Below are 20,193 nucleotides of genomic sequence, written 5' to 3'. Positions count from 1 at the left end.
AGCAAACACCCCATTTTTCGTAAAATTAATGGGATCTACCAGATATCACTGAAGGAAAAAAAATTTATTCGTGAAAAAAAGCACTTTTTAAAAACGCCAGCTGAAAAAAGCACCTTTAAAAGCTTTTAAAAACGAAATCCCCAAAAAAGCACCTTTAAGTACTTTTTACAAACGCTACGCACCCTGTCTTTGGACTGTCGAGCCACTGAGTTTAGTTTAGAGGCCAGTGAAATGCGTATTTAGGAAAATGGACATTTGATTCAGTATGTGAGCATCGTTCTTGGCTAAACTGAATGAAATCGAGCCATTTCATAAACGGAGACTGGGGATGAGAAATGGGTCATATACGACAAGATAGTGTGAAATGATCATGGTCAAAGTGCAGTGAAGCAGTTCAAACTGTGTCCAAACCAGGATAATGACCAGGAAGATTTTGTGCATTAGGTGGGACTGGAGAGAAATAATTTATAAGTTTGAATCTCTACTGTCAACAACTCAACCATTTGAAGTTGGTGATCAATAACGGCCACAATTGGTCAACGAGGTTCTCCATCAAGAAAACACTAGGCCACACAAGTCTCTAATGACTTTCCAGAAACTCCGGGAGCTAGGTTGGCAAGTTTTGATGCAATGCACCATTTAGTTTGCACCTGGCATAAAGCGATTACATTGTTTTTCTTGCAATTCAAAATTTCCTTAGTGATAAGAAATTGCCATCAAGGGAGCTCACCATTGGTGATCAAATATTTAAGACTGGTGAATATGTTTCATCTTTTTAAAATAATTTAGCTATAAATTCAACTAAGTACGCTTAGATTATCGTGACTCATTGAAGCGAAGCCATTTTTCTTTCATTTAGAACAGGCTGCGGTGCGTAGCCACATCTTTCAACAAAAAATAAGTACTTTTTAAGCACTCAAAAAATATTTTTAAGCACTACATACATTAGCAAAATAATTTTCAAAGACTTTATATGATCATGAGAAAATAACTAGTTTCTGAAATAACTAGTTACTCTTTTTCTTGATTATATTAGCCCTCATAAAATGATCAAGAGATTTTTCGGTTTGATATAAGAGGTTGGAAAATGTCTGAAATTGAGAATATCTTGCAAAATGCAGCAGAGTTGCACATGAGAAGGCAATAATCTCACTGAACCCAGCTCAATAGACGCACATATGGACTCTCAAGCATTTCATAAAACATGCAAAATGATAGGCGCTTTCATACGCTATGGACCGACGGTACATCAAAATGGACTGTGAAAACGTTAAATAGAACAATGTGAAAATCACGCTTTTGCATAATACGTGGCGAAAATCAACATGGTAACAAAAAAAAAATTCTTTTTTTTTTAAAAGGGAAAATTAAGCACTTTTTAAAAACACCCAATGAAAAAAGCACCTTTAAGGGCTTTTAAATAATGAAAATCGAAAATAAGCACTTTTTAAAAACGCCACCCACCATGTAGAATAAAAAATGCTGAGTCACTCACTTTTCACTTATTCATTTGACCCCATTTACTTCTAAAAATCTTTTACATTATCATTCAAACTGATGTTGATAAAAAGAAGAAAAAAAATAAAAACTGTTTTAATAAAAATTTTATTACAAATCACTTTTTGAAATATTTAAAGGCATATGAAACAGCAAAAATACAGCTTAAATGAACTTTAATGTCAAAACATAAACAATTTTATAATTTTAAAACCAGATTTCTTTGGCTAAAATTTTAAATTTATATTGAAACAGTTTGATATTTGAGTATGAAAATAAGGGTTTTTAGTTTATCACAGTTGAAGATGACAATGATATAGCTCATCTTAATCATTTGCACATTCATCTACACTAAAATGGAAAATAAGTGAAATTTGTCTCTACAAATAAAGCTGCCAAATAGTCCCACAAACTGTTTATTGATATTTAAAAGTTATGTTTTCAATAACATTGGTTTTGTTTGCAGCATACTGTATTCTGTTTGCAACAATTAGTATTATTTTTAGAATAAGAAAACCTTGACTATTAAAAGAAAATGACAAGCTAAAATATATTCAATGTCTTCTTATAAAAGTCATACATTTAATGCTTAAAAAAGAAAGGACATTGTACAGGCTTTTGCTTAAAATTCCCAAGAATAATAAAGTACAAAAATTGGGAGATTGCACATAAGCTATGTACAAGAATGTAATTTTTAAAAATTCCAGTACAATACAACAATTTAAAATTTCAGTTTTTAGGATTAAAACTTTCTATGATTGAAGTTCATTGGCATAAATTAACAATTTTTCTAGAAAAATATATTATGTTGATTTAAAATCAGATTTAACATAAATTTTTAATTGCATCTATATTTTAAAAAATTTGGCTGAATTCCAGATGTAGAATACTTAATAAAACTGCCTATTTTGAAATTAAATTTCACAAAATATCTAAGAAAAACTAAACCTTGATTTATTTGTCTGGTGTCAAAATATGCACGGATGACTAGAGAAAGCCGATCAACAAATGATTATTTACCTTTTAACTTTAAATAATAAAAAGATTTAAATTATAAAAATATTTAAGATCAAAATGCACCAGAGTAATAACTCAAGGTTTATAACAAAAACAAATGCTGATGAATGCAATAGTTATTTTTAAAAAAATATGAATAAATTATCTTAATTGCAAAAGAAAATCAGACAACACACATGAAATATTCCAAGATCTAACACAAAGTATGGAATGTTAGCATTAGGTATTATGAACTCTAAAGAAAACTCGATAAAAACAGTAGTGATGACAATCCACAAGTTAATGACCAAGCACTGAGCTTTTTCATAGTTCTATCAATAGTTTGACGATAGCTAAACTTTCATAAAATCCGAAGTTATTAGTTCCTCGGTAGGCACTGTCGTTATGTAACTATACAAAAAATATCACCATATCAGATCATACACACATCCCACTCTAGCTAAAAAAAGCTTTGCCATTATTGCAGCTGTATGGCTCAAGTCAACAATTTAATCACCTCCTCAATAATTAGCTCTTGCAATTTGAAAGGTAAACATAGCTGCCAATGCAATCAGGAATAAGTTGTATATGGGTGTTGAAGATGCATTTACACCATCTGTAAGCTCGTTGCATTTACTGCCACAATCTTCACCCTCGCAGACTTCGCACAGTGTAACAGACTTTGGTTCATAAAACATTCTGGCACTTTTGGCTGAAATAATAATGAATGAAATGTAAAAATTTGTAATACTAAATATATTGTGTATAATGAGCTGCCATTTAAGTTTGGATTTTTTAAACACAGAATTTAGCTGACATAGAATTTTAGGTTAATTATTCTTTTTAAAGTGGTAGAATATCTTTTTCATTCAGAACAAACTTTGAATCATGAGGCTTTGCATTGTATAAAATTTTGTGCTATATATTAAACTTTTCATACATTAAACTTTTGTATTAAACATAGAAATGTATATCTGAAACAGATCAGTATTACTGGTTTAAAACAACTTTAAAGGTTAATACTTAAAACACAGAAAAATGCACTTAAATATTCATTGTTTTCAGAAAAAATTTATATTATAAGCAATAGAGCTAACAACCAACAAATTTATCAATTTTGGATTGCTTTAGAGATTAAGTTAATGCTTTATGAAAAATTACATTGACTAATACTTCAATACAATAAAACCTCTCGGGAGTGACCACTCTCCGTTCCAGTGTAAAATGGTTGTTTATGGAGGTTGGTCGTTGATAAAACCCCCCATTGATTTCAAAATTGTTATCGATTGAAGGTACATGATTTTTCCCAAAAGATTTCAATTTTAATCAGTGTCATTTTCTTGGTGCGGATATGCTACTTCTGTTGACATTGTGAAAAGATAAATCAATGCATAAAATTTAAGGTCTATAAAAATGATCCCAACTGATATAATTATGTGTAAAAACAACTGTACCAATTATGAATGATAAAGTTATTTTATATAAACAATAATATTTTTTGCTTAATTTTGCATTTATATTTTATAACAAAAAAAATTAGTTAGCTTTAAAAGATGAAGTTTGTTTGAGATGCCTGTTTTATCATAATAACTTTTTGTTTTTCTGGTTTAACTTTAAATTCTAAAAGTAAATCATTGATAGCATTGTCTTTAGTGCACTCTTTGCAACATGAGGGTGTATCGTCAAAAAGAGCTTTAAATAAGAGCCTCACACAAATAGTTTGAACACATTTCAATAAACTCATTTGTTTTGTTAAATTTTTTGTTTTAATATTTTTCGTGTTTCCTCATTTGACCTTTTCCACATTTGGTGCAGATGTTTAGTCGGTTGCTTGGAGAGGTTTCAATGGTCTCTCCTAAAGGTTTTCCTCAACACAAAGTTAATGGAAAAAATTCTGTGCCTCCCAAAGGTAGCCGTAAATGGAAGTAGTCTCTACATAGAAGTGGTCTTTCCTAGAAGTTTCACTATACTATTATTGTTATCAACAAAGCATTGCAATTCAATGTTATTAAAAAAAAAATTTCTTTTAAAAATTTTGTTTAATTAAACAAAAATAATACATAATTTAGAATAACTCTTTGCTTAAAAATGATGACTTTTAATAAATAGTACCAACCTACATTTTTGTAGATTAAACACGTGCATTTTTCTTTCACTACAGATATAGCAGAGATGAGGCTACTTGTAAAAATAAGTGTTGCTGTCAACTGATATTATAAAATATCCATTTAATCTACAACTAATCTACATAAAAAGAATTAAAACTTTTATGTACAATTATTTTAAGTAGTAAATTTCTTATAAAATGTGGGTAATCGTGTTTTACTTCCAAGATCTTTACAATTATATAATTAATTTTCGAATAGGAAATGTTTAAGTTTTTAGGCTTTGTATTTATTATTTATTGATCAAAAATATTTTTAGACATTTAAATATCTTACATTGATTAATCTCACAAACAAATACTGATTTACCTATATATACTTTTTGCTACATACCTCCTTTGTTTATTTTATTTCATGCTCTTTATGGGAATCATCTATATATAGTTAATTTAAAATAAATTTTATTTATCACAGTAACAAAAGTTTTATTGTAAACAGGAAGAGTACTCACATAAATCATAATAATCATACACTTTAACAGGCACAGGTTTAGGATTGGCTACTTTGTGACTTCTGAAAGCAGGGACATGAACACAGACTTCTTCATTGTCAATCTAAAAAAAAATTCATGGATATATATATCACTCATATTATAAATCATGTCTTCCAGGCAGAATTCAGTTATTTTTCCTTGATTATAAAAATGAAATAAAATAACAAATTATTATTGACATTTTTTTTACATTACTTTAAATTAACGTTATATTTGTAATCTATTGCTCAAAATCATGATGCATATTAAAGTTGCAAAGAAAATTTAGCAATGCATAGCATATAACTTTATTTTCGTACTTCTAAATTGGTATTCTTAATTGAAAACTTATTACGGCAAGAATAAAACAAAAAACAAGGAAATTCAAAGGACTTATTGGTAAGATAGAATAACAAGCTAATACTTTAAGTTTTTTTGACAAAATAAAGTGATGGCCAAATTTATTTTCAAGTCTTTGAAACATATAAACACTGCTTTTGTAATAATTATTACAAAATATATAATTTATGTTTAAATATATAATTGTGTTTAATTTAAATTTTCTTGAAATCTCTTTTAAAGTTTTTAGTTAAAATGAGAAAATTTTCCCTACACCAAATTTTAATATATTTTGTAATATATTAAAATTAGTAATAACAACATTTAACATTGAAGTTTATACTTTAACATAATAAAAATTCAACATTATGTATGAAAGTTTTACAAAATGAAAATTTACCCTGTCAAAGTATATGACAACATTGGTATCACCCTCATTTGTTTCAACTCTCTTTATTTTGTCTAAATTCTTTATCATGGGTAAAATTTCTGTATCAGCCTCAAATCCAGAAGGAAGACCAACTTCCATTACAGCCATATTACTAGCTCCACTCTCTTTGTAGCTGAAATAATATAAAATTATCTATTGTTATTTATGAACAAAATTCAAACTATTGTTATAAAAAAGAAAACATTTACGACAAAAGCAGAGATAATTATTTCCTATATAAGATAAAATTACACAAAATAGAAATTATAGCATTCCAACCAAAGCAAATTGTAATGTAAGATTCTTACATCACACAACAAAGCAACCAATGGACAACTTTGAAAAACTTCTCTTCCCCTTAAAAAAATTTTTGGCATAATTTTTTTTTTTTAATTTTTACCCAACCAAATTTTTATAAATATGTTATTTTTTAAACCAAAATTTTATAAATATTTTATTTTTTAAACCAAAATTTTCTAAATATTTTATTTCTTAAACCAAAATTTTCTAAATATTTTATATCTTAAACCAAAATTTTCTAAATATTTTATATCTTAAACCAAAATTTTCTAAATATTTTATTTTTCAAATCCAAAACCTTTTATTCTTCAAATCTATTTTTCTTAAAAAAATCTGCATTTGTATTGCAGAAAATTGGATTCTCTGAAAGCACACAAAAATTAGGTACCTCAAAACAAGAAGATAAAAATCAGAATTTATTAAATATCAAGAAAATCAGAAATATCAGGACAAATATGAACCTAATGTACTGATACCTAAAAATATTTGTCAAATGCTTCTATTTTAACTCAAAATTCTTCCTTTTATGCCAAGTAATATTAAAAAATTTAAAGAATAAGATAAAAAATACATTAGAAATTGTGATAAAATATTACCGAGTGCAAATATCTAGCTCCATGTAATCATCGGTGGAGGCTTTGCCCAAAACAGGTTTTAATGAGAAAGCGGGAGTGACATCAGTAACAGCAACATTGTATGACCATGTGACCTGCAATTCAAAACTATAATTAATGGAATACTTTTTATTCTATATAATTTGTAGTTGTTTGCATATACTTTCTGTGCTCAATGATTTTTTTTTTAATTATTTAGCTTATGAACACTTTCATACCTGCCAACTTTCACTCCTTCCGAGAATGGATTTTCAGAGTGGTTGTAAAACAATAACCGAAAATCAATCTGATTCAAAAATATATTTATATTTTGATCCCGATGAAAATAGCTTGCGTAAAGATTATGCTTTCATATATTTATTGTAATTATTTATATGTAGTGGTGGTCAGACTCATTTATAATTATCATTATAATTCAAAAAGTTAATTGGAATAACCTGAGTATTGCTACCACTTTAAATATGAAAATAAAATCTTCCGGAAGAGTTGGTAGGTATGCACTTTAATGAGAAAGAAAACGTAAATTTATTAAATGGTTATAATTGGCTGTCATGCATACTATTTATTTTATAACTACGATTGACCTATTTATGAGTTTACAACTACTAATGTTCAACAATGTAGTCTAGTAATTTTGAACTCAACTCAGAAGACAAGGGAGCCTCTCGAATGAGCATTATTAAACTAGATTACATAGTGAACTTTCAGATGGAACTAACCTGTATTTATGTTAAATGTCCACCAGTGAGGAAATTTTGCAATGCACTGTGGCCAGTGGGAGCAAGTGACAGGATTTTTAACAATCTATTATCACTGGAATTTAGACTTTAATCACCTTAATGGAAGGCAAGCCCTTCATCTTTGGCCACTGTGACTCATGCATACTATTTTATTACTAGCTACTGTGACTCGTGCATACTATTTTATTTTATTACCAGCCACTGTGACTCATGCATACTATTTTATTTTATTACCAGCCACTGCGACTCATGCATACTATTTTATTTTATTACCAGCCACTGCGACTCATGCATACTATTTTATTTTATTATTAGCGTTGAGCAGCCAACTCATTTTTGAGTTTACGGCTATCATTGTTTAATTCTGTAATCTTGCAATTTTGAACCCAACCCAGTAGACAAAGAAACACACATTTCAAGAAACAAAAACTAAAAATTTAACCAAATATTCAAAAGACCCGAAAATAAAAACGAAATTTCACATTAAAAGTTCTTGGTGCGAAAAGTAAATATATTAAATTTTATGAATAAGTTTTCGTAGTTGGTAACCTTCACTGCATGAATAATTGATGGAGTAGTTAGAATTTATTTCTACTAAGGTTTTTCCACTAAAAGGATCCAGAATATCCAAAATATTTTATCACTGGCAGTGAACTAAAGCCAAAATCCTTTATTTTAAAAAAATGTTTTTAATGAGAAACATTTCATTACTAATAATATTATTTAAACACTGCACATTCCATCACTAACAAAATTTTAAAAAATGCATATCTCAACAAAAAACTTTAAATATTTCGACTAGAAAATTAAATTCTCACCTGAACTAGACCAACTCCAAAACCTTCAGCTTGAAGAGCAACAGATCTGACATCAGAAGGTAACTATTGGTATGGAAAAAATATATATTAAATTCTTGAAAAAAAAGGTACAACTAAAAAAATCTGAATTAATAAAAAAGTAACTTACAATAACATTCTGAAGCACCATGGCATTATCAGAATTAATGCTTAATGTTTTCTGCATATCATTGAAGTTGTAAGAGATGTTAATAGATATTGAAGCTGAAGCGAGTCTGACGCCCAAAGAAGCCAAGGCTTGGATACCAACGACTGTGTCCTAAAATGAAAAAATATTTTGTAACTTAAAAATATTCCTATGTATTAGTCAAAAATATAAGTCTTGTCGGCAATGATGTAATTTTAAAGCATTTCAAATATATAATAGAAATTTTATGATACAAGTCTTTAGAGAATACAGTAATAAGCTACATTTTTTCAAAAGTGGTGTTTTTACATAATTATTTCTAGAAAGGTAATTCAGGAGTTTCTGCCATTTGGCCAATATAATATGAGGCCTTCATTTTGGCCAATATAATATGAGGCCTATTATATTGGCCAAAGCCTTTTAATTTTTCAATTATTCTCAGTAATAGTTTCATTCTATTTGTTGTTACAGTTACAAAATAGTATACTAACACAACATGAATAATTTATCAGCATTACAAAACTAACTAAAATTACTTAATTCCTAGACTAGAGAAGAAAATCTACCTAATTGTGAATCTTTGGATATGTGATTAATTTTAATCAGAAGCACAATATAATTATATTATGTCTAAAAATTCTGCTTGAAGAAAAACTAACCACATTTATTTGAAGCAGCTTTCTTTTACATCTGCATGCAATCACAATGTTCTAATTGGAGGCTGAGTTTCAATCCAAAAAGGCTATAAATATAAACTAATCCTTAACTCAAATGTTCTTTTCTATTAGGCCTTTCCCAGTGTACATTTCAATTGAGTTTCTCTCTGTGTAATGTACTAATAAATAAGTTATTCTCCGATCCACTATCTGATTTATCCGAATACGATTCATCCTCCGATTAGTACAATGCTTGCTTTGTAGTAGTTAATATGGACTGAAGCAACTATCACACCACTGTGCTAGATATAAAAAAATTGAATGCAAATGTGCAAAGAAAACACTAGATAAGTTTTAACCCAGACCTAGCTGAAGGCTACATGGCATATTAGGTATGAAATAAATAACATTTTAGAAAGGATAGGAAATCAGAAATTTTAATATTTTCTTACAGTTGCTATTTCAAAATATTTTAATCCATACCTAGCCGAAAGCAACAAAGGATGATAGATATAATGTAAAAATAACACTTTTAAGACTTACCTGAGTGGAAGAGTATCCTCCATATTCATTTTGTTGGGAGATCATCCACCTAAGAATGGGTAAGGCTCCGGCAACATCTCCTCGCACAGAGTATGTCAACAAGGCATAAGCAGTCATCTCTACATCTTGGGATTGAGGTTCGTAGTAAGGCATAGAGTTGTCCTTTGGTTTTTGCCAGTGGATGGTATCAACTGAATTGAGATTAGAAAATTAAATTAATGATAAACTTTAAATGAGATATCACTACAAGAATTTTAGACAAAGCAATAATTTCAGACACTATATTAAGACAACAAATCAAACTTTGGAAAATTAGGAGCAAATGCTCACAGTAAAAACAAATATTACACCAAATTTATTTACACAATGGAAACACTACTTAAATTACACAAAGCTTTTCTAACTACTTAAACTTAAGATAAAAGATTGCACAATCTAGAATGCATAAGAATTTTAAAGAATAATGTATCCAACATTTTAAAAGATCATATTGATATTCATGCAGACATCCATGACAGATCGAGTAGGTGGAATGAAATTGTCCGGTTGTATCTATGATAGATTTCTGTATGAAAGAATTCTTACAAACAATAATTGGAATGAGATATCCATTGTGGGATAATATATTAAGTAGTGACCAATAAAAATTATTGCAAACTAGAGATGAATAAATGAAAAAAGAGTGATTAAATTCACTTTGAACTGAAATTCATGCTTGCAGCATGTGGCCATTGTTCAGAAAATTGCTGTTCAGAAGTTGGTCCTCAAGTAAATCTTATGAAAAAAGTTTAGTTCCATTAAAATATGTTCGGTTTTCCGAGATTGTCGTTATTTAGAGGTGATACTTAAAGGAGGCTTAACTGTAAATTTAATACTGCAAATTCTCACCTTTAACATCGTTTGACTTTATTATTGATGTAAAAATAATAAGTTTTCTACAAAATGAAAACAGAAAAAGCAAATTACCTCCTCTTGTTGATAAACTCAGCAGTTTCTGAAGAGCTGTATCTTTCTCCTCATGCTCAGATAAATGGAATGCATATGTAACAATAGACACAAAATAAGGGTCCTGAGAGTTTTTCAATTCTCTCAAAAGGTACTTTGTAGCTTTGTCCATTTCTTGAGCAAAAGTTTTTTGCGCCTACCAGAAAAGAATCAAACTTAATTTTGTTCTCTTTGAAAGCTTCATTGAGAGAAAAGTAAAATTTAAATTTATGTACCTGATTTTCTAAGAAAGCAAGAAGAACGTATGCCGTTAAGGCACTCTTGCTTCCAGAACCTCCCTAAAAAAAGATTAAATGATTAGTATTATCTTAGATGGATGAGTTTTGTATAAAATCAAAAAAGCTGAAAATAGAAATCTAAAAATATTATGCATAAAACACTTTCTAAATGGTTGAAAAAATACACGAAATTTGAGCAAGAAAAAAAGATGTAGGAAGCATATATCAATAAAATATTACGAACGTTTTGATAAAAATTGTCCTTGCATGATTAATTTATTATTTTTAAATTGTATGAATACAAACCAGAATGTGATGCTTAAATCATGTAAATACGAATCCCAAAGCGTGATTTTTAAATCTCCTGAATACAAATCATGGTTTAAATAATGCATGGTTTATTTTATTACATGATTGAATCTGATTTTTAATTTGTGTGAAGATAAAATCTCAACATGAAACTTGGAATCACGTGAATATGTCATGATACATAGTTTCAAATTGCATGCAATTTTCATTTTAGTGAATGTGAATCGCGATTAGTTATTTTAAATCTCGTGAACGTAATTTTAAATAGCATTTACATAAATAGGAGATAGAGTAAAAAATTAAATATTTTTTAAGAATTCGGAAAAAAACAATTTTTTTTTTTAAAAAAAGGGAGAATCTACATTTATTAACTGAAAAAATGGAAATTCGTACAAAAAGCGGAAAAAATGTCATTGTGCAATTACACTTATTTAATTAACCAAATTATTATTATATTTAAATACAAATCTAGTATTGCGCTCTGTTAAAGATGCAGCAATTGAAATAATCTCCAAAACCTTATATCACAAGTTTATATATTAAATGACACACCAACAATACATAAATTAATACAAATTGATGAAAATAACACTCAAAATATTTTACCTGCATTGCTTTATGATGAATTTCTCCTGGTTCATCAAATGAACCATCAGATTTTTGCTGTCTGGACAACCATTCTAATGCAGAAGTCATTACACCATCATCAATTTCCATAAATTCTTTAGCCTGATGGAATGATCGAACAACAAATGCTGTAAGCCTAAAGAGTTAAAAAAAATTATAAATCAAAATGATACATAAATTTACATACCTGCCAAAATTGGAGAAATAAAATAACACAGATTTTGCTAGTAACATTTTTTAGGCTTCGAGTAACGTTTTGATACATCATGCAAAATCATGTGCAAATTTCTTCAACAAATACAGAGAAATTTGAAAATATACAATTACGCAGGAAATAGTTGTAAAATACAGGAGTCTTCAATAAAAAAAAAAAGGAGACTTGGCAGGTATGAATTTATCAACTTCATTAAATAAAGTAAAACAGCACTTAACATTTGAATGCCTAAGCTAACAATAAATTTAAGCATTCACATATTTAAAAACATTGCTTATCTAATTGTAATATCATAGCATGTTTTTTGTTTCACAATTCTTTTAAAAAAATTAAAACCAAATATAGCCTTAACAATAAAAAAAAATTTTTAAATCTAATAAAAAAATTTGTCATTTATGAGGTTTTTTCTCTTTTGTATCTACTGACTGAATACATTGTGCAGGAAAAAACACTAATTACTCTGAATAACTTTAGATCTAATGGTCGGATTTTCATTAAGAGACGTACGACAAATATGATAATTGGTTAGTGCAGACTTTATTTTCAGTAATGAAATCAAATACAAAAGTGTCTTTTCTCTGCATAAACATACCTTCCTTTAGATAGATTTGAATTTTTGAACCTTCAATCATGGGGGCTGCTTAAATTAGGAAAATATGCTTCCAATAGTTTGGTAATTAAATCAGGTGAAAGTTTGCACCACTTAATGTTAAGTTTACTTTGCGTATTGCACCATATCTTAAGTATTTATTACCCAAGTTGAAAATGCATCCTACGTGCATTATTTTATTATTATAATTCATTTTTACTAAACATGGGTTTATTATGACTGTTTTATAATACATAGAAAACTACTTTCTTTCATACATAAGTGTCCCAGGTATCTAATTTCCAAGGACAAAATTGAAATGCAATCTCATTAACTCTAAATTTTATTCATAAGAAAACATTTCTTCAATCGTCTAAACATTCATACAAAAAATGAAACTTTTTCTTGTTTTTACCTTTAATGAATTTAAATCTATAATGATTGATAAACTAAATATTGAGGGGAAATATATAGAATTCCAATTACTAAGAGCGACATATACCTACTGCTCCCCTTTGCCAAAGACGCCCATGATTTCACTGATTCTACAATGTTTTTTTTTTTCAATCTTAGAAGTGAACCTTATAAATTTTACAATATTTTGAGAAATGCTTATACTATCATATTTTACGGTTGAGAATTTCAATTTTAGAAAAAGTGACCATGGTTAAAAAGGCCACGACCGGTAACAATGATCAGTAACAAAATTTCCTAGTTTTACCCTACAGTTGATAATTACAGAGCATTAACATTTTCCAATTTTTAAAAAATTCACCAAATTTTACTAAATTATAACTCACCATGTGCTTCCATTTTTGTCATTATTTCCAAAAGCACTAAAAGAACCATCATTTCTTCTGTATGTCAACTCTCTTTGGTATCCTGAAAGTGTAATATTTAGATTCAGATAACATATACTCATTAGCATTTTAAAAATGAAGTTACAAGCTAGTATAATACATACCACTTTCCATAAAATTCAGTGATTTCTTCTGGATTGTAGGAGTCAATCTGTTAACTCGTTTTAAGTATTTAGTAATGACAATGTTCGGTACAAAATTCAACATATTTTGTTCACCACAGCCTTGAGGCATTCTAAGCAGTTTATCTAAATTATTAACAGTAGGACCTAACAAATCTCCTGCAACATAAAAATAATTATAATGTTATTAAATATGGCTATAATAATAAATATTTTAGACCACTTAATTTATTACACAATAAAACTTTTCAATCTACTTTTAAATTAGCACAGACTCATTAAGCTTGGAAAGCAATAATAAAGTTATAAAATGTTCTAGAAAGATACATTTTAGCATAAATTTAACCTAGTCTTAAGTGCTGAAAGATTTTTTCAATCCTCACATTTTAAAGCAGAGAGAGATACTATTTCATAATAATCAAAGAAAAAATATGATTTAAAAACATCCGAATAAAATCTTCTCAGGAGTTCCGTCACAGAATTAAAAGCACATTACACAAGAGAAAGGCAGAAAACTATTTCAAATAAATGTTTTATCCAAAATATTGCACGGTTATCATTATTAAAATATTTTGCGATTTTATCCAAAATTCAAAAGACAAATTTTGGACAAATGTTACTTGTAAATTTTTTTAAATTATTTTACATATTCTCTTAAAATTTGGAGCATAAAAATAGTCTGTATGATTGTGAAAGACTACAATTATAAATCTCTGCTTCTGAGTATCCCAAAAAAAGCAAAATTAAAATTTGAAAAAGATAGAAAGATTTTTATCTTTTATTAAAAAATTGTGTGGTAAATTTCAAATTACTCAAGTTATTATATTTCAATTTACTCAAGTTTTATTATACAAAAAAAAATATGCCCCCTCTAAAATCCTGCATACTTTTGAATATTTTTATAGGAAAAGTAATCAATCTGAACCAGTTTCACAATCTGGATTAAGAGTTCATAAAACAGTATGATCTCTAATTTTTATCATACATCAAATAATTATTTCATGTTAACATTCAACACATAAATGGCGAAACAAAAAGATATTACATTAATAAACACCACAAATGAAGAAACATTAAATAGTCAGGAACAGTACAGCATTTGCTACTGGAAACACTTTGAACTTAATAAAATTATTATTAGCATATAAGATTGTTTAAGTCATTTATAATTATATTAGGGACATTTTTACTGGAATACTTGTTCACCTGCATAAGGGAATTGCTTTTTGCAAAAGTTAAAAAATTTCAAGTTGGCCCTTTTCAGTTATTTTTGATGTGCTACTGCCATGTAGTAGTCAAAATTTAAAAAACATTTTTGGTGCCGGTACAGGTACAAAAAATCGACCAATTATACATATATTTAAGTAAATATATTTACCAATTGCAGAGAGAGATACTTTTCCCGATCCAGGCACAGCCTCTTCTGGTATAGAAATTTCAACAGTTTCCTCAAATTTCTTTGAATTGGTATCTCTCAAGTCCACCAAAATAGCCTTATTAAAGTATTGAGGAGCTCCTTCAGGCTAAAAACAAACATTTTTGTTTAAATTAACAAATATTTAAAATTTTTACCACTAAGCTTTAAAATTTCAAATTTTCTTTTGGTCTTCAATTTAAATACAGAAACTGTAGAGGTGAAAGTTAGAGTATGATATTATAATATACATGTACTTATTTGTTATAAATGTTATTTTTTATTTCAAGTTAGCAAACAAAAGTAATATTTTAGTAATATGGTTAAAATTTTTAATATTTTTGCAGCAACACACATTTTGATGTTTAGTTCAACAAATATTGAGAAGAAAAATATTCAACAGAAAAATGATCATGTTATTAAATTAAAACAATATAAAGTCATATTTTCCCATTTTAAAGTAATTAATCCTCAAATAAATCATCAATGTTTGATGATACCGTGAAAAAAATTTGCAACACAAACTTCAACAAAAAGTTTATAGTTTGAAATTATGCTCAAAATTTCCAGAAACAGCAAAATTATAGCATATCTGGTAAGAGAAGCCATTTGTAGACAAATTATAACTTGCTACAATTTTTTTCTTTATATATTTCTATCTATATTTATTATGTTAATATTTAAAATTTTAAAAAACTTTCTCATAAAAGACAAACAATGATTAATCATATAAAAAATGCAAACATAAAACATTAAAAAAATTAGAGGGTAGTTAAATATGTCAAACAATACACCTCAAACATATCCTTACTTTTACTAGAAGCTTCCTAACCACTGCATCACCAGCATTATTAGCAACAGCAGAAACTTTAATATCAATGTAACCAAGACTTTTTGGTGTAATTAAGAACATTACAGACACACCATCTTCAGCAGGTACCTGGAACAAAAAAATATTATAATGATGCACAAATTTCCAAATTTGCTTATAAGCACTTTGCAAATACAGTACAACAGAACATACCTCAACTGACTTTGACATCTTATCATAAGCCTCACCAATTTCATTTCCAGCTACTGTAAATTCGAAATCATCATTTTTATTTTCCAATGTAACAACAGCCTGTTTAAAAATAAAAAAAAGTCTGAGCCAAAAATGCAAAGGAAGCAAAATCTAACAATTAGTAAATTTATCCAATATCAATTTCATAAAGTTGTTCCAATAAATAAAAGTACATTTTCATGAAATAATTTAATGTAATAACTGTGACACATGGTGGCTCAGGTGATAGAGCGCTTGCCTCCCAATGAGGTGAGCTGGTTTGAATCCCAGTGATGGCTAGTTGATTTGAATTCTGCACCCAGGTCACACCAACCACAGTGCTGACGTAAAATAGCCTCAGTGGTAGATGGAACATAGATTAGCCCTTGCCCTTAGGTAGGAGGTTTTCGTGCTCTCCCTCTCTTTGTAACGCAAATGCGTGTTAGTTCCCTCAAAAAGTCCTCCGCGAAAGGCAAATTTCTCCCAATACTTGATCCAGGAGTTTCATTGTCTTCTATATTGAGTTCAAAATTACAAGGATACAGAGTTGAACATTAGTAGTTGTAAACTGAAAATTCGGTTGGCTGTTGAACGAGGGTAATAAAATTTAATAACTGAAGCTAAACTCTATATGACTTACTCCAAAAAAAGAGTAGGAAATTGATGGCTGGGGGATACTAAACTAAAATTTGCTAATTAAAACATCTTCTTTCAATATCTTGCAACAACCTATGTACTACATTAAAATACATTTCTCTGAAACACGAATTGCAAATATAACAATCAAATTATGTTTTTAAAAGTTACTATACTATCATATTTTTAAGAGAATGGAAATTACTTAAAGGAGGGAGAAAGATCAATAATGCATCTAAGAAACTCTAGTGCTTAACTGAATATCATTTTGATCAATCAAAAGTTGTTCTAATTAACTAAGTTTCACTACAAGCACAAATATACTAATAGCATAAAAGCAATGTGCGCATGGATTCTGTACTTTTTTCAGAATATTAACACCATGACTGTATTCAATGGATGTTGTGATTGGAGGAGGTCCATAAAATTTATTCCCTGCTTTGATTGACACAAAACATTTTTGCAATTATAATAAGTCTAAGTTTATATAAAGCCTTTAATATGCTTGTCAAATTATGTTTGTTTATATATATATATTAGTATTATATTCACACATAATGTACAAATATGAGGAGAAATCTAAAGCCACAATACAAGCAGATATTTGAAACTTACAATGTAAACTACATCTACTTTAGCAAATTTCTCCACATTTATGAACACAGATTATCACACATAAACTAAGATAAATAACTGCACTAAAAGCATATATACTGATAATTTAAAAATAAACAGCACATATATTTCTAGCACAAATACTGTAGTAATTACATTTTTAATGCAAATTTTATTTAAATTACATAAAAATCATATTAGAACTTCCATACTAGAGACACTGTTGCATTATAACAAATTTTTCTAAATTACCTTCATAGGTTTTTTGTTGTAGTTGAAAACAATGGCTTCTAAATACAATGATTCTCCTCTGACAACTGAGTATGGCAGGTTTAGTTTGACAAAAAATGGTCTAAACACAGTGACCTAGAAGAATCAATAAATATCAATATCCTAATATTTTTTTCAACATAATTTATAATAGCCTTACTTTGGTCAAATTTTTATTTAGTTTTGGATTAAATAAATAATTTATCAGTTTTTAAATGATAATGCTGATATGTAGAAAAAACTAATCACAATAAAGTTATAATTTTTTGCAATCATGTACTCTTATGATTGAAAATAAAAAAACCATTTTATCTTCTTTTTTTATCTTACTTAAAAATAGTTTTAGAGTTAAAAATTTTAAAATCACATAGTTTTACAACTTTTACTTTTTTTTTAGAAATTACAAAAAAGTATACCACTTAATATATTTATCCACTTTGTAACGAAAAAATATATAGATAAATGGATAAAATTCATATATCAAAAAAATTTTTTTACATCAATGGTAAAGAACATATAGAGTTGTTTACACTGAAAAAATATTTTTCAGTAATAGAAAGAAGAAAAAAATTTTATTACATTTTTGTTTGGTTAATAAAAAAGTAATAAATTTTTCCTTTTTTTTTAAATGAAATAAGTTTTTTGGGATTATAAAAAATTTCATTTCATTTAATAACAATAGAATAAAATGCCTAGTCCAAAAAAAAAATTCATTTGATCAGTATTTGCAATTTACTTAAAAACAATTTTCAAAAAAAAAAACAAATTATGTTAGTTAAAAAATTTTTCCAAGTTCTAGATGTTTTTTAAGTTTTTTTCTGAGTAAAGATAAATAATCAGTAGAAACTATAGCTTCCATTTAATTACAAAACTTCTGTTTATTTTGTACGTCTTTTAAAACTAAATTTATAATTAAAATTTCAATAAATATGCTAAGAAAGTACACAATAGGAAAAACTTTTAAAAACAAACTAAACAGCTAACCAGGTACCAGAATTATTTTCAAATCCCGTATAATGGCTACAAAAATTAATATCTAACAAGATGTGGTATTAAGTTGAAAATATATACCTTTGCAGTATCTGGTGCAATTCCTAAACCATTAACAGGATCCATAGCAAAAGCACTGATTACCCATGATGTGATGGTGTCTGGGATATTCTTCACAAGTGATAATTTGCCATCATTTCTAAGAAAGAAAGAAAAAGACAAATAGAGTAAATATTGAAAGCTGAGGTGTGTTCCTTAGTGAAATACTTCCCAAAAATAGCATTTATTTCTGCACATTTTGGAAGTACATATCACAGATTATTCTAACCAGATGTTCTAGTGCGATACTAAAAATAACAATTGCTTCAAATTTTAATATTCTTAAAACAAATTTCGTAAACCAGAAAACACGATTCTAAACCAGTTTAATAGATTTACGAAGTTTATACACAAAAATGTTAAAATTTAAAAACAAATTTTTGAAATTAAGTTTAAATAGGTACAAACGAAATGAACATGCATTCAATAATTTACAGTTTAAAAAATTACAATTAAGTATAAAACTAACCCAGCAGGCAAGAGATCCCATATCCAAGTTTCAGGGAAATGTTTTCGAACTCTCGGTTTAGATCCTTTTCCATTGCCATGATCATAAAGCATTGTGTCAACAGCATTTAACTCATCTTCTATTGCTCCTGAATAAGATCTGTACATAACTGAAATTCAAAAGTTTTTAAGTTATACAATGAAAATAGGAGTAAAAAAATTAAGATTAATTCTTTATAAACCAGAAAGTTATTTCCTCAAAACATGAAGGCATAAACTATGTATTACAAAAAGTTTAAAATAAATATTTTAAATAAACACAAAATTTTTTTTAAAGTTTAGAATATTTACATTAATTGCTAAAAGTAAACAAAAAAAATAACAGAACTATTAACAAAAACTATTGGGTTATAAAACATAAGAAATATTTCAAATGGAGGATAGGTTTTCAGCCAAATACAAATCTACATTTTTAGTATTTCTATTTGTGCAGTACACCTTTTGATAATTATTTTTCTGCATTTTTGAAATACTCAAAAATATAAGCTCTAGATGATACAGCACACACATGGCTGTCATTGGAGTAGTCTTTAATATCATAAAATCCTTTATTTTATTTTTTTTTTTAAATCTGAGCATTAACAAACAATATTTTTGGTTTAATAGCATGTCTACTTTTACCTTTTACAAAACTACTTACTACCTTTTACAAAATTTTTGAGAAATAATGCTGTGAACGATATATATTTCCAAGAAACAAATTTAATGTCATTCGATGAAAACAAATACTCACTTAATTGGATGTAGCGGTATACAAGACCATTAGTCAAAACTACAACACCAGAGTCCTAAACAAAATAAAAAGCATTAAAACTCCATACTACACATACATATTAATTTTAAAACAAAACTGATTGGAAATGTCAAAGTACAAAATAAGTAGTTTGTTCCAAGCATAAAAAATTTAAGATTTTAATGCTTTTATGTATTAGCAATAGTG

At 27.9% G+C, this 20,193-nt stretch overlaps 1 protein-coding gene across 2 annotated transcripts in view; it reads right to left on the bottom strand.

Annotated features, from left to right (window-relative positions):
• Window positions 1-1,589: 1,589 nt before the first annotated feature.
• LOC107457179 (CD109 antigen) overlaps window positions 1,590-20,193 on the bottom strand; it is a 67,049-nt gene continuing 48,445 nt past the window's right edge. For both annotated transcript variants that reach the window (XM_016075277.5, XM_016075279.5), the window contains exons 17-35: window positions 19,987-20,041; window positions 19,216-19,363; window positions 18,729-18,846; window positions 17,640-17,753; window positions 16,119-16,217; window positions 15,906-16,034; window positions 15,059-15,203; window positions 13,663-13,839; window positions 13,499-13,580; window positions 11,875-12,031; window positions 10,957-11,019; window positions 10,703-10,877; window positions 9,737-9,927; window positions 8,520-8,669; window positions 8,372-8,434; window positions 6,796-6,908; window positions 5,870-6,032; window positions 5,110-5,212; window positions 1,590-3,205 (exon numbers count right to left, since the gene is read on the bottom strand). In XM_016075277.5, coding sequence (XP_015930763.3) covers window positions 3,015-3,205; window positions 5,110-5,212; window positions 5,870-6,032; window positions 6,796-6,908; window positions 8,372-8,434; window positions 8,520-8,669; window positions 9,737-9,927; window positions 10,703-10,877; window positions 10,957-11,019; window positions 11,875-12,031; window positions 13,499-13,580; window positions 13,663-13,839; window positions 15,059-15,203; window positions 15,906-16,034; window positions 16,119-16,217; window positions 17,640-17,753; window positions 18,729-18,846; window positions 19,216-19,363; window positions 19,987-20,041 — 2,436 coding nt within the window. In that variant the 3' untranslated portion in view covers window positions 1,590-3,014. The remainder of the gene's footprint in view (window positions 3,206-5,109; window positions 5,213-5,869; window positions 6,033-6,795; window positions 6,909-8,371; window positions 8,435-8,519; window positions 8,670-9,736; window positions 9,928-10,702; window positions 10,878-10,956; window positions 11,020-11,874; window positions 12,032-13,498; window positions 13,581-13,662; window positions 13,840-15,058; window positions 15,204-15,905; window positions 16,035-16,118; window positions 16,218-17,639; window positions 17,754-18,728; window positions 18,847-19,215; window positions 19,364-19,986; window positions 20,042-20,193) is intronic.

This window comes from Parasteatoda tepidariorum, chromosome 4 (assembly GCF_982258835.1).
Source record: "Parasteatoda tepidariorum strain Cologne lab strain chromosome 4, Ptep-v5.0, whole genome shotgun sequence".
In the NCBI taxonomy this organism is placed as follows: Eukaryota; Metazoa; Arthropoda; class Arachnida; order Araneae; family Theridiidae; genus Parasteatoda; species Parasteatoda tepidariorum.
Note: the sequence above shows the minus strand (reverse complement) of the source record. Positions and strands in the feature narration are given on the sequence as shown.